The sequence below is a fragment of the Mytilus californianus genome, unplaced genomic scaffold (assembly GCF_021869535.1).
Source record: "Mytilus californianus isolate M0D057914Y unplaced genomic scaffold, xbMytCali1.0.p SCAF_10, whole genome shotgun sequence".
Taxonomy (NCBI): domain Eukaryota; kingdom Metazoa; phylum Mollusca; class Bivalvia; order Mytilida; family Mytilidae; genus Mytilus; species Mytilus californianus.
The window spans coordinates 42865674-42880856 of record NW_026262582.1 but is presented as its reverse complement, the minus strand read 5'-3'; the positions used below and the strand labels follow the sequence as shown (position 1 = coordinate 42880856).

General features: G+C 32.4%; 2 protein-coding genes across 2 annotated transcripts in view; both read left to right on the top strand.

Moving 5' to 3' along the window:
• LOC127718168 (serine-rich adhesin for platelets-like) overlaps positions 1 to 15183 on the top strand; it is a 199855-nt gene that overhangs the window by 113028 nt on the left and 71644 nt on the right. The window lies entirely within an intron of this gene.
• LOC127718169 (uncharacterized) overlaps positions 1 to 15183 on the top strand; it is a 29788-nt gene that overhangs the window by 13456 nt on the left and 1149 nt on the right. The window contains exons 9-20 of the mRNA XM_052224136.1: positions 670 to 707; positions 1637 to 1742; positions 2548 to 2712; positions 3363 to 3513; positions 4360 to 4476; positions 5509 to 5560; positions 6079 to 7005; positions 9126 to 9229; positions 11126 to 11193; positions 12741 to 12919; positions 13680 to 13754; positions 14852 to 14973. Of these exons, the coding sequence (XP_052080096.1) occupies positions 670 to 707; positions 1637 to 1742; positions 2548 to 2712; positions 3363 to 3513; positions 4360 to 4476; positions 5509 to 5560; positions 6079 to 7005; positions 9126 to 9229; positions 11126 to 11193; positions 12741 to 12919; positions 13680 to 13754; positions 14852 to 14973 (2104 nt within the window). The remainder of the gene's footprint in view (positions 1 to 669; positions 708 to 1636; positions 1743 to 2547; positions 2713 to 3362; positions 3514 to 4359; positions 4477 to 5508; positions 5561 to 6078; positions 7006 to 9125; positions 9230 to 11125; positions 11194 to 12740; positions 12920 to 13679; positions 13755 to 14851; positions 14974 to 15183) is intronic.

Genomic DNA, 15183 nt, shown 5'->3' with positions numbered 1-15183 from the left:
TTATACAGGTTTTCTTAGAGACTAACCAATTTGACTTTTAAAATTTCACATTACGCACGTCATTTTGATAGCTAAATATATCTAAATATACATAAAATGGTTCACATTATATTTCAATAGATGTTGTATCCAGTGAAAAAAGTAAAATCTACTGAAACGTCTCATGCGACGTCCACATAAAGTCTACTTTTAAAAATGAACAATTTAAATATGTCACAGGCTTCTTTTTCCTACAAAATGTATGGTAAATATGGAATATTGATAAGTTGTTCTAAAAGTGCGGAGAAGTAAAACAAAACATCAGATCTTCGACTTTTACGGATGTGAAGTTAAGCATAGATGCAATTTAGGTACTCCTCATTACAGAATCTTTGGTCGTTTGGAGGTCGGTTTAAACCGATTTTTTTATGATTTAGTATGGATTCAAAATAAAATTTGTGGAACCATATAGTAAATAAGGATATATCAAAAAAATAAACACAGAATGGAAACTTTTGTCTGTTTGTTAAAAAATCGTAGGTGAAAAACTGTCAAATTATGTGCTATTTGGGTACTCTCACGTTAGATAATTAAGAGGGTTTCGGTTTTAACAGGTATAACATGTATAAGGTGGTGTGGAGTTCACTGTTACACAATTTATATATTCTGGTACTGTAATCCTTTTTGTAGATATGACTTATCATATGTTGGATCAACTTCAAATGCTGGTATGTATAAACGAGAGTTGTATTAGTATTATAAGAATAAATGTTATGTCAGATGAGTTTAACTAGGCCGACGTACTTACACATTTAATTAAGCCCGTACGACTTAAATTTATGAGTGAATAACAAATGAAACATTCAAGCAATGATAATTAAACGTACCATTGATTTCATGTACAGTATAAAAAAAAATTAAAATAGCAAAAATACCGAACTCCAAGGAAAATTTGGCAAAAAGAAAGCTCAAACACATCAAAAGAATGGAAAAGAACTGTTATATCCTGACTTGGAACAGGCATTTCCTCATGTAAAAAATGATGGATTAAACCCTGGTTTTATAGCTAGCTGAACCTCTCACTTGTATTACAGATCTACATTGAGTATAATATCATTTTAAGGGATATACTTTAATGGGACAGTAACGGAACTGTATAGACAGATACTCAGTATTACACCTCCATATTTATAAAACTTGGGGATGGTTGACACTGCTAATCTTCAACTTCATACTTTATTTGGCCTTTTTAACTTTTTTGATTCGAGCGTCACTGATGAGCATTTTGTAGACGAAACTCTCGTCTGGTGAACAAAATTTTAAGCCTGGTATCTATGACGAGTTTATAGATGTAAGCATATCAGGACATATGAAGGTGCATCATTATTACGCATATTAAACAAATGCGTTATCGGTGTGTTCCTTTAAATGTATAATCAAAAGATATCTTAACATTACCACTTTACATCTAGCAAGGCTGCAAAAGTTTTAAATCATCAACATGGATGGAGTTACAAATTTTTCTCTACCCTAAAAGTGATTATCAGAGAGTGGCTACTCACAATGTTACATGTTTCTTTATAAACTCATGGTCTTCAAATAGTAGTTATGACTTGTACAACTGCCAAAAATCATGCAATAATACTGTCTATTTTAGGACTGGCCTGGACAGGTGCAATTTGTGGTTTAAAAAGTCAATCTATCGTACAGGATGGCTTTAACTTTATTATTGTTACTGTAGCAGCACATGAACTAGGACACAGGTAGTTTAATTATAATCATTATTGAACTTATCTTAACATTACCACTTCACATCTACCAAAGCTGCGAAAGTTTTAAATAATCAACATGTTTACTGAAAATTAAGATGTTTGTACATCATACATCAGGTTGAATTGCTTTATGTACTTTGAACACGTTTGATATGTAAATGGCCGACAAATCGAACATTTCAATTTGTGTATTTTGTCATAGCGTATAAACATTTAAATACATCCATCATGAATAGTTCATGTAGTTTATGTTGCGACGAAATTGCAATTTTAAAGCATTGAATGACAAGAGTCTTTCAAACGTCTGAAACAACAGTAAAAATGAGGCGAAAGATACCAGAGGGACATTCAAACTCATAAGTCGGAAAAACAATGACAACGCCATGGCTAAAAAAGAAAAAGACCAACAGACAAACAGACAAACAATAGTACACAAAACACAACATAGAAAACTAAAGACTGAGCAACACGAACCCCACCAAAACTGGGGGTGATCTCAGGTGCTCCGGAAAGGGTAAGCACATCCTGCTCCACATGTAGCACCCGTCGTGTTGCTCATGTTGGTACAAACCCAGTAATAAGTCTAATTCGGTAGGTCACATTCGGGAAAAGGGGATGGGATTGTAGTTACGACATTAGAAACATATCCGTTATCATCGGTGAAACAGATATTCCATAAAGGTCAAACCACTTGGAACTATTGGTTTAATAGCTTCTTTGTGAATAATTCATTCTTTGTCTCCACTAAAAAGATGCAAAATTAAAAAAAAACCTTATAATCCTTATGATATTGCAGTCTGAGCGCCAAACATGACGGGGATGGAAACTCGTGCGATATGAACGGTGCCTATATAATGGGTTCATCAAGTAGTCCTCAACAAGACACCAAAGCAACGCACCCATGGATATTTTCTACTTGCTCTACAGACTACTTTACGTCACAGATAGACGCACTTGAATTGTGAGTATTAAAACGTAAAGCGGTAAAAAGGGTTGGGTGAGCTGATCAGTTGCTTTGAACATGCTCTTAGTTTTGGAATTGATCAGTTTGGGGTATTATATAATTAATCAGCGCCGATTTTGGTGGTTTGAATCTGCATTAATATGTGACCAACATATTTTGCCTCCACTAAAAATTAATGAAGAATCAGGACCTCTTCTGACGCAGAATATTGGTTAATTCTCTGCAGGAACCATCTAGTCACTAGTTTGATGGTTTTTTTAACAATGTATTTCTGCTCACTATTGAAAGAAAATTAATTCAGATTTAGAAATGGTGAAGACAATTTTTCAACATGAGGGCAAAACAAACAGCCGGCTCAGTTCAAAACTTTAGAATCCTGTCTGAAAACATTGGGAACAGAATGAAATAATTGTACTTCTGTAAAGTTTCTACTATATGAACACTTTTTGTGAATCGTAAAATTCGCTGTGCTGGTCAAAAATTGTACATGGAATTTTCACATATATTATCTAGATTAAAAATGAGTTACATGTACGGATAACTTAATTAAAGTTTGAATAATTAAGATGACAAGTACACACATTCAACAAAACAAGTATACACATATTTCTTTATTTTGATCATTCATGTCCTTTTTGACGATTTAGGTCAGGAGAAAGCAATAATTGTATGAAGTCACTGGGATCCAATTTTGATCCAACTGCATTGGCCCCGTATGACCAGTCATTAGCCGGACAAGTGTATGACGCCGATGCCCAGTGTGCTCTTATTAACAGGAACGGATCTAACATGTGTAGGGTAAGCGGAATTCGTAACATATTAACTTAAAGTGAAGAGAGAAATATACTTCATATTCATATGAAACACCTGAACATGTATTAACAATTTGTCACTGGAGAACAAATCAAAATATTACATAAACCCATGTTCTTAAAGTCACATATGAGTTTATTTTCATGAAGGTTTGCAACGTGCACAAGTTAAGATTATATCATAAACTATTGTGTCAATACATCACCTTTATATGAGCTGCGTCGGATAGAAATCGACGTTATGCAAATGAATATCAATATATCTGTTAACCATTTTTTTGGGTTGAATAAACTCTATACAAAGTCTGTAATTGTTTCAAAATTTAGTAGATATAAGAACCCAACAAAACATACCACAATTCGTCTAATGTTCCAAAATCAAAGTCTTACACATATACATGTATATGTGCACTTGCATAAGTTCGATTTCTATCCGACGCAGCTCATATACTACATCAACATGCAATTTAGAAAACACAAAGGAAGACAATCATTAAAAGATGTTAAAGTGATGGCGTGAAAATGAAAACCTATTATGTATTTTCAATCAACAGAAATGTCTTATAGGTACTTCATGACCAAATCATGAAGTACAGATAGAAAAGTAACTGTTAACGCGATCTTTTTCTCACAATTATGTGTTTTGGAACATTTTGAAGAGCAAGAAATAGTTCCTGTGTATCTTTGTCAAGGAGAGAACACATGCTATGATTTTCAACTAATATTAACGAAAACATCTGATATATTCATATTATTCAGCTCCTGAAACAAAAACGTCTATTGATCTCATACCATTCAATAATGAAATAATGAATGATGTTTAATTTTTTAGGGACAGTACAATGGTAATTATGAATCAATATGCAACGTTCTATGGTGTTCTAATCTAGAGGGTACATCTTGTTATTCGTCAATTGCAGGAGAAGGCACTCTGTGTGGCAATAAAAAGGTATATACTATATCAATCTTTACCAGAATACAAAGCAAATTTAGTTAGGGGCATACATTTGATATCACTCTAAAGGGTTTTCACTGACAGTGATAAAATATCTAATTGTGAGTGTCATCTTGAAAATGGATAGTCTAGCTTAAACAACCTTTACAAAACGATTTACCAATTAGAAAATTAAGCTTAGTAAATCGAAGTTTTCTATCCTGAAAATTGTCATCGTTATCACCTTCCATTGGACTGATCTGTAGCGAAACAGACAGAAAAGATAAACAAAAAATTGAGACCTTGATCTGCACAATATTCTTTTATTTTCAAAATATTTTATTTTACAATTGAAGCTTTTTACAACAACAAACATTTATACTGTAGCATTTGCTTTGCATGAACTGAACAGCGCATTAACTTAATGTTATGCATTTAATGTTGTCAAGAAACACTATTAAACTTATAAATGATTATAGAAATATAACAAATCTACACTTCAGTGCAATACGCAAATATAAATACATGTTTTCTCCCTTTTCTACATACAAAAATATACATAGCTTGTAAACGTTTTCTACTGTAAATCTGGCATACCTTAGCTTTATACATAATTCTATGTCTCGATAGCCATTTGATTGTCTAAAATGCTTAAGAATGATTGAAATAAAATGTTTGATTAGTTTTTTACAGTAAATTAATACATATATGTGTTATCTTTAATCAACTCACTAGGCACATATTTTTTTGGCGTTTTTTGATCTTTAGATACCATTATGGTCGTTTGATATGTAATCACAACGATCATGTCCCATTCCCGATTGTAACATGTTGACCTAGTGTGGATTTGCATCGAGGGTGATCAAGACATAGCCGGATACACTAACACTGTCGACGCACAAGGTGTCGCTACTTTTGGAGTTCAACCAATTACCTCATATTTAATGTTGTTTCTTTGATTTGTCTTTTCTTAATCGATTTACAACATTTGAACATCGGTAAACTGCTGTCGGTAGCCTTAATTTTATTAACAATTTGTTTTTGCAGTGGTGTGTTTCTGGAGTATGTACATCAGATAGCAATGCTCCAGCTGGTAATGGTAAGTGTTAGATTAACGCTAGATATACCCTATTTTATTGCTATATACCATTTATACAATAAAGATCATGTTACTCCTTTTTTCAAAATGAAAATTATTTGGAATAAAAGAAATCCTCGGAGATCTTTTACAACAGTAATGAACACTCATTCATACCAAACTCATTAGTATTAGATGTTAGTGTAGTATACTTCTGCGGAACAATCTTGCATAGATCATTGGATGTCAAACAAGATGTGAAATAATCGTATATCAATAATAATAGATAATAACAATAATAATAATAATGATAATGATGAAGAAGAAAGAAATTAAAAACCATACAGAACATGCAAAAGGAGCATTCAACTTTATTAATTTAAAAAAGACACAAATTACCACGGAAAACTAAGACTAAACATTAAACTTTGGAAGTAAAGTAGTGATGTTGATATCATAGGAATTATAATATATATTATAAAAATCATAAAAGAATAATTGGTTTTAAAATCTGTTATTATATTTTATATTATAATCAGAAAACTGTCTATACGGCGATAGACGAGGAGTGATATTTAATAATGTTGGATGGACATGTGCTGACATGTACACTAATGCGCCTCACAATTGTGATACTGCAGAAGTGCAAGTACTATGTTGTGCTTCGTGTAACCCAGAAACGACAACTGTTGCAGTAACAACAGAAACCCACACAACAACAATTAAACCATTGACTACAACTGAGTATTTAACGACAACAGAATCAGTTACAACAGAGCCTCTGACAACAACAGAATCAGTTACTGCAACAGGGCCTCTGACAACAACTGAATCGGTTACTACAACAGAGCCTCTGACAACAACTGAATCGGTTGCTACAACAGAACTTCTAACAACAACTGAATCAGTTACTACAACAAAGCCACTCACAACTACTGAATCAGTTACTACAACAGAGCCTCTGACAACTACTGAATCAGTTACTACAACAGAGCCTCTGACAACAATAGATTCAGTTACTACAACAGAGTCTCTGACAACTACTGTATCAGTTACTACAACAGAGCCTCTGACAACAACTGAATCGGTTACTACAACAGAGCCTGTAACAACAGCTGAATCAGTTACTACAACAAAGCCTCTGACGACAACTGAATCGGTTACAACAACAGAGCCTGTAACAACAGCTGTATCAGTTACTACAACAGAGCCTCTGACGACAACTGAATCGGTTACTTCAACAATGCCTGTGACAACAACAGCACCTCTAACAACAACTGAATCGGTTGCTAGAACAGAGCGTCTGACAACAAATGAATCGGTTACTATAACATTGCCTCTGACAACAACTGAATCGGTTACTACTTCAGAGCCTTTCACAACAACTGAATCTGTTACTTCACCAGAACTTCTAACAACAACTGAATCATTTACTACAACAGAACTTCTAACAACTAGAAAATCAGGTACTACAACAGAACCTCCGACAACTCCTGAATCGGTTATTACAACACACCCACAAACAACTATAATAGAACCTCGAACATCCTCTAAATCAGTAACTACACAAGAATCTATAAAAACAACCGAATCAGTTACACCTGCAAAATCCTTAACAACAACTGAATCAGTCACTACGACAAAGCCACAAACAACTACGGAATCAGTCACTACAACAGAATCTACAACATCCCCTGAATCCATTTCTATAACACAGCCTCTAACAATTACAAAATCATTAACTACAACAGAACCTCTAACACCTTCTGATTCAGTAACTACACGAGAACCTCTAACAACAACTGAATCAATTACTACAACAGAACTTGTAACACGCCCAAAAACAACTGCCAAATCAGTAACTACAACAGAACCTCCAACATCCTCCAAATCAGTTACTACACAAGAACCTATAACAACAACCGAATCAGTTGCTACTGCAAAACTCCTAACTACTACTGAATCTGTTACTACAACAAAGCCTCTTACAAATACGGAATCAGTCACTACAACAGAACCTCCAACAACTCCTGAATCAGTTTCTATAACACAGCCTCTAACAACTACAAATTCAATAACATCAACAGAACCTCTAACATTTTCTAAATCAGTAACTACACAAGAACCTCTAACAACAACTGAATCATATACTACAACAGAACTTGTAACAACTAAAAAATGAGGTACTTCAATAGAACCTCCGACAACTCTTGAATCAGTCATTACAACACAACCACAAACAATTACAAAATCAGTAACTACAACGAAACCTCTAACAACTACTGAATCAGTCACTACAACAGAACTTCCAACAACTACTAAATCATTACTATAACAGAACCTCAAACAACTGCATCAGACACTACCACAGAGTTACAAACAACTACTTTAGGACCACTATCAACTTCTTCATTAGGATTATTTGATACGTCAAGTTAGTAAATGATACAAAAAAGGGGGAAAGATACTATGGGAGCAATTCACAATTTTAAGCGATAGAAAGACAGAAAATATCATTTGAAAATGCAAAATGACGAACAGTCCACAAAACTTAACACAGAACCCCAAAGATTGAGCAACACGCGCTTCATCAAAGTTATCAGGAGAGGAGTTGATTGCTAAAGTATGACAAAAAGCAGTTATTCGATTGTAAATTAATGATTTTCAGATGTGTGAAAAAGAACTTTTAAAACCTTTATTCAGCAATTACACAAATTAAAACCATAAACAAAGACAACCCAAAAATTGCTTATTTCGATATATTGTTTGAATAAATAAGATAAAAATGTGCTGAACCAGCAATATTTCATGTAATTTTAGTGGTTTCTTAGCTAGAAATTATACTTAAAATGTCCATATCATACTTCAAATTACGGTATTATTGTAAAGTGGTTTCTAAGGCAAAATTTGTTTAATGGTTTTATTTTCTGTTCTTAAAACCGATTCTAATCTTTTGAAAGATCAGAGTTATGTGATCGAACATTTCCGAACTCTATCTCGTAATAAATAAATTTCCTCACTGACAATTTCCCACGTTAGAGTAAAAGTGGACGAAGTTTTTATTGTAGTAGATAAATAAATAAGTAGACAAATCTAAATGAAACAAATAAACTACATTTAATCTATAGTGTTCACTCTTTGTGGTTTTTAGATATGCACGATAATTATATCAGCCTTTTTGTTTTTTGTTTCGGGATTTTTTAGTATAACATCCTTAAGGATCATACGATTTCCCACCAATCTGATAATCTGGTTGACAAAAAGAATAATTACAATACAAATTATACAGACTATAATCGGTAACACCTGCCTCGTATTAAATGAAATACGGAGATACATATATGCAATTTTTTAAGATATAGCTCTTTTCGAAGTTTCCTTAAGAAATAAATAAGTTACCGAACGTTATCATGCTCTTAATTGTGTATACTCACATCTAAAGGTAGTTTAGTAATGCATTTTATGTAATTTTGAAGTAGATTCCCTGCAAGACAACTAATAAACAAAAACACATCTTTATATATATTCATGAACTATGAAATACAAAAATCAAAATACCAATTTTGTTGTAAACATATTCTTCCAGGACAGTTTGAAGCTTCTGTGACAATGGATAAAACTTGGAATCCAGCATTTGCTAACTCCTCGAGCACAGAATATTTAGACTTACAGAAAAACTTTACCAAGCAGGTAAGTTTCAAAAAGACTACCAGACACATACAACAGTTATCCAGTTGACACTTCAGAAAAAAAAACTACTATCATATTTCCTATACACAAAACAAACCATAGCTCGCTTCTGCTGCAATTAAAAATCATGTTGTGGTAAAAAAATAAACAAAATTTGATTTATGTATTGCTGGATTATGTTTATTGCCTTTTCAAGCGTATGCAATACTTGGTGCAAAGATCTATCTTTTCAAATTTGTGGCATTTTCCTTTATACATAAACTCATCATAGATACCAGGCTTAAAATTATGTACGCCAGACGCGCGTTTTGTCTATAAAAGACTCATCAGTGACGCTCTAATCAAAAAAATTAAGACCAAGAATTCTGAAGAGTTTTGCTGTGTATTCCTGAGGTTGAAAATCCTTAGTCTTTCTAATAATTGCATGTTTTATCCTTGTCGTTATTTTAGTTCAGGTGTCTCTCAACATGACACTTAAGGTACAAGTAACACATGACACTTAAGGTACAAGTAACAAATGACTTTTTTATCCTTGTCGCTATTTTAGTTCAGGTGTCTCTCAACATGACACTTAAGGTACAAGTAACACATGACACTTAAGGTACAAGTAACAAATGACTTTTTATACGCCCGTCAATTTTTGACGGGACGTATTATGGTATACAAATGTCCGGTGTCCGTCCGTCCGTCCGTCCGTCTGTCTGTCCGGCGTAAACATGTCGCACCGTAACTTGAGAATGACTTATCCAAATTTCATGAAACTTAATATAGTTGTTTCTTATGATGGTCAAACGATCTGTATACTTTTTGGTGAAAATAAGATTAAAACTTTTTGAGTTACGGGACTTAGTAACTAAAACAGGTGTGTGTTTTTTTTTCACATGTCGCGCCGTATCTCAAAAACAATTTATGATTATAGCTTAAAACTTTACACACTTCTTAGTTATATTAATCTTAAGATCTGTATACTTTTTGGTGATGATTCAAAATTTTATTTTTGAGTTATTGAGTATTTTGTAAAAAAAGGGGGAGGGTTTTTTCACATGTCGCGCCGTATCTCAAAAACAGTTTATGATTATTGCTTAAAACTTTACACACTTCTTAGTTATATTAACCTTAAGATCTGTATACTTTTTGGTGATGATTCAAAATTTTATTTTTGAGTTATTGAGTATTTTGTAAAAAAGGGAGAGGGGTTTTTCACATGTCGCGCCGTATCTCAAAAACGATTTATGATTATTGCTTAAAATTTTACACAATTCTTAGTTATATTAATCTAAAGATCTGTATACTTTTTGGTTATGATTCAAAATTTTGTTTTTGAGATATTGATTTTTTTTTTTAAAAGGGGGGTTTTCACATGTCACGCCGTATCTCAAAAACGATTTATGATTATTGCTAAAAATTTTACACACTTCCTAATTATATTAATCTAAAGATCTGTATACTTTTTGGTTTTGATTCAACACTTTATTTTAGAGATATTGAGTTTTTTGTAAAAAAAAGGGAGGTTTTCGCATGTCACGCCGTATGTCAGAAACTTTTTATGCTTTTTGCATAAAAATTCACACACAAGACGACGGGCGTATCATGCGCTCATGGCGCAGCTGTTTATTTTAATTGTGATGAATAGTCCAGTCTCGAAATGATTGTTGTGAATTATTTACACCAAGGTTAATTTGAGTTAATGGCGTTATTGAAAAAAAAATCAGTTTTTACTGTGATGTAATGATATTGAAAGTCGTTTATTGCTTATGTAAGAAATTGTGTATATTAGTATAAACGGATTAATTGATATCTGATATTAAAAAAAACATTCTGTCGAATGCTTTCCAAAAGAACAAATTACAGACTTTTAGATGAGTAATTAAAGCAAATGTTTATTAATATTTACAGCTTATAAATATGTATGAAAATACAACAATTAAAGACGATATTGAGAATGTGACAATCACTGGATTTAGGCAAGTGACATTTTAATTGTACCACTTATATATACACCTGTATTTAGGCAAATTATATTTGACTAGTATTTCTTATACATTACTGAATTTAATAAAGTTATATATGTCTCATTAATATTTAGATCTCTGACATATTACTATTGTTCTACTTGCCAATTGTTTCCCTAGATTTAAGCAAAATATACCCGTCACAATGTATCTCTACATTTTTGCACGTTATACCTGACACAATGTATCTCTCAAATGTTAAACTTATACTATATGTCACCTGTTTTTGGTACCGTGCAGGTGTTGCACACAAATAGAGCTTGTTTCACGTATTTAGTTTGTATGGTTCTTAATATGAATGACAAATACATCCTTCTTTTCCTCGCTTTTGACAATACCCAATGCAATAAAAACTGGATTATTATTTAGAATAAATAAAACTACCATTGGAACTGGTTCAGAAGTATGAGCAAGCTATTCCAGAGTCTCATCGGTCGTCTCTAGATTTAAGTGAATGGGTGTTGCTACATCGTCAGTTTAATTTCTGTGCAATGTTAAGGAGAGGGGAAAAGGACATTCAAACTCATAAGTCAAAAACAAACTGACAACGCCATGGCAAAAAATAAAAAAAGACCACAGACAAACAACAGTTTATAAAACACAACATAGAAAACTAAAGACTGGGCAACATGAACCCCACCAAAATCTGGGGGAGATCTCAGGTGCTCCAGAAGGGTAAGCAGACCCTGCTCCACATGTGGCACCCGTCGTATTGCTCCTGTTAGTACAAACCCGGTGACAAGTCTAATTCGGTAGATTATAATCTATTGTGTATCTGTTTGTATTTTTCTTTTGCAATTGTGTTGTCTGCCATTCACTAATGTTAGATTTTGATACCCGCCTGGTTTTATTTTTCTTTTGTCATGATGTGGTATAATAGATAAGAAAGGATATTGGGTATCCATCCATGACACAATATTAGTACATGCACTACAATGTTAGTTTTTATACCCCCTGGTTTCTTTTATCATTTTAAAGGCGTTTGTTTTGCGTATGGCTAAGATATTGCTATTGCAAATGCAAATTTTCCAATTCACCATGAACACGAAAACAAATAATCAATATTTATCAGAACTTTTTCTACATAGTTGCATTATATTTTCTACATATTGCATTATATAAAATAGTCCAATGTATACATTAGATAGTAGAGGGTGTGGATGGGGTTTACCGAATAGAGAAAAATGGAAAAAAAATATAGAATAGAGAATAATGGGGTGCTAAAATATAAAGAATAACTGCAAAAATTTAAAGAATTAGGTAAAAATATACTGATCACAGAAAGAACAATGTCCAGAATACAGTTATCAAGTAATTACAGAATAGCCATTATTTTTAAAAGATAAAGAAAGGACCATACCCTCATAGTAGGGTTAACGCAAGTTTCGGTGAAATAATGTCGGTTTTCAATATAATTGATTATTCATTTTGTTCATTACATTGTATTTGAATTGCATGACCTTCATGACTTTCACGACTTTCTTGTGTAATTTAAATAGGAATGGCAGTGTTATTGCGGATTATATCATAGAACTAAAACCAGGGACAACCGAATCGGAAACAACTATAACAAATATTACAAAACAAGCAGTAGAAAACATCAAATCAAAACCGTCACCCGAGTTTGACCTCATACAGTTGATTAACACAGACAAAATTGTTGTCGAAAAAGTAATAGGTAAGCTGCGCATGCGCATAAGTTAAAAAAATATCTACCACTACTCTAATGTATTTCTTTATTGATTGAACCGACCACAAGTGGTAGAAGGTCTTACGTAGTTAACGGGTTTTTTGTTGTTGTTGCAATAACGAAGTTTACTTACTCACTTGAAATAAGTAAAATATAAATGGAAATAACATTTTATAAAGTATATGCGACTGAAGTGCTTTATTTTATTTACCTTCACCGGGAACGCTAAAAGCTAAATATTTGATATCAAAACCATGAATGTATTATAACCGAAAAACACAAAGAGCTATATAACCAGAAAGGCCCATACACGTGTAGAAAAGTTAATCAATCTAAGGTCTGCTGTGTTCAAGGGAGAGTGAATTTGTGATATACTGTGAATTTTTGATATACTGTGAATTTGTATCATTCGTGATTAATTACGTAGATTTTCAAATGTATAAAGGATACTGTTAAATCGAGCTTCTAAAAATACGTTTTTTTATCCAAAAATGCATTTGCGTAGCTATTACTTAATCCAACAATGTCCTATATGGCCAACATACATTTACTAACAAAGACAACGTCTCAACAATTTAAATTCAATCGTTGTATCAAACATGTTATGTATACAATTTACAAAACATTTCCATTTCTTTGAGATTGAAATAAATGGAATTGATATTACATTTTGCATTCAAAGAAATCTGAATTATGGCATGATTACCCTATTATTGCTTTAAGCACAAATCACTTTTCATTGCTTTAGCAAAAACAACTTATGGAATGACGTCGCCAGCAACTGAGACTACAACACAGTCAGTAGAGACAACGGATAATTTAGGTATGATGTAAAAGCTATATCTTCTGCTATTTTGAGTTAATACCTTTCGGACAAGATATTGACATTTAATTTAAGTTGAATTTTTAGGAGTCCACGGCAAGCCTACTTTGAATAAACCATTTTGCAGATTTTACTGGCTAAGAATATATGGTATATTTTTTGACAGTTTTGTTCAATCTCTCTGTTGAATTATCCTGATGTGCAAAAAATGTATTGAATCATTATTTCAAAGAGTTAAATCATTATATTAATTCATAATAGTTTGATATTGACTTTAGTGGTAAGTTTGTAAGATTATTATATATTTCGCAATATAAATACCCAGACAAAAAGTAGACAAAAAAAGTATGAAGTTGCACTGTTTCTTATTTTAATTGTGTAAATTTGTAAAATCTCATTAAATGATTAACGAGCAATCTCGAGACTATGCATCGTTTTCACTCTTTGGGCTATTTCATCTGTTTTGATAGAACAAGCAGATTGATGAATCAATTTCAAATTAAAATATACCAAGGACTACACATACTTTTTTTAACTTAAGAATTTTTAAAAGATGATATATCGTTCAATTGCTACGATATCGTTGATTGTTTCAGGTGGAACAAAGGATTTTGTTTGGATTTAATTGATTATTACCATTTTGGAGAAGGTTATACAATTCCTTTATATTTTCATTTAAGTGATATTATTTTCTGATAAATATGGAAGAATTAGTATGACTACAATGTCACAGAACAATTTAGTTTACAAAAAGCTTATATACCTTTATCTAAAAAATGCCTCTATTCTGAGATTAAGTTTATAAATCATACAATGCTGTCCTGCGTATGAATATTTTACTCCCAAATACGTATTTCTGGTACTTTGTAGACACACCCTATAATCATCACTTAATCTTGATTTTTGTTGTGTTATAAATAGAACCTTTATTATTTTGTATTTTGCAGATAGGACTGCTTCCATATTACAATATTTGAATATTGTGATTACATTTCACTGAACTTTGATATTGCTTTTTTACAGTGCCTCGTTTCCTTAATCGGCCATTTTGAATTTTGTTATTACTTTTCACTGAACTTTGATATTGTTAATTACAGAGCCTCTTATAATTGGTATCGGTGCAGTTTCTGGGGTTATGATATTAGGCATTGGAATTTGCATTATTATTTGTTGTATGCGTTCGAAGAAATCATCTGAAAATACAGATCAAACAAAAAAGGTAATAAACGATGTATATCATTTGCACAATATATTTTATAACATTCCAACACAATAGTTAGTATATAATATAAATCCACTTTTTGTGTCTGAAAATTATGCACAAGTGTGTGAGATATTGCGATATTTAATTCATACGGGTTTTCTTGTTTACAAGTATGTATATATTTTAGCTTAATTGACTACATAAAAAGTTAAGCAGCCGACAAAA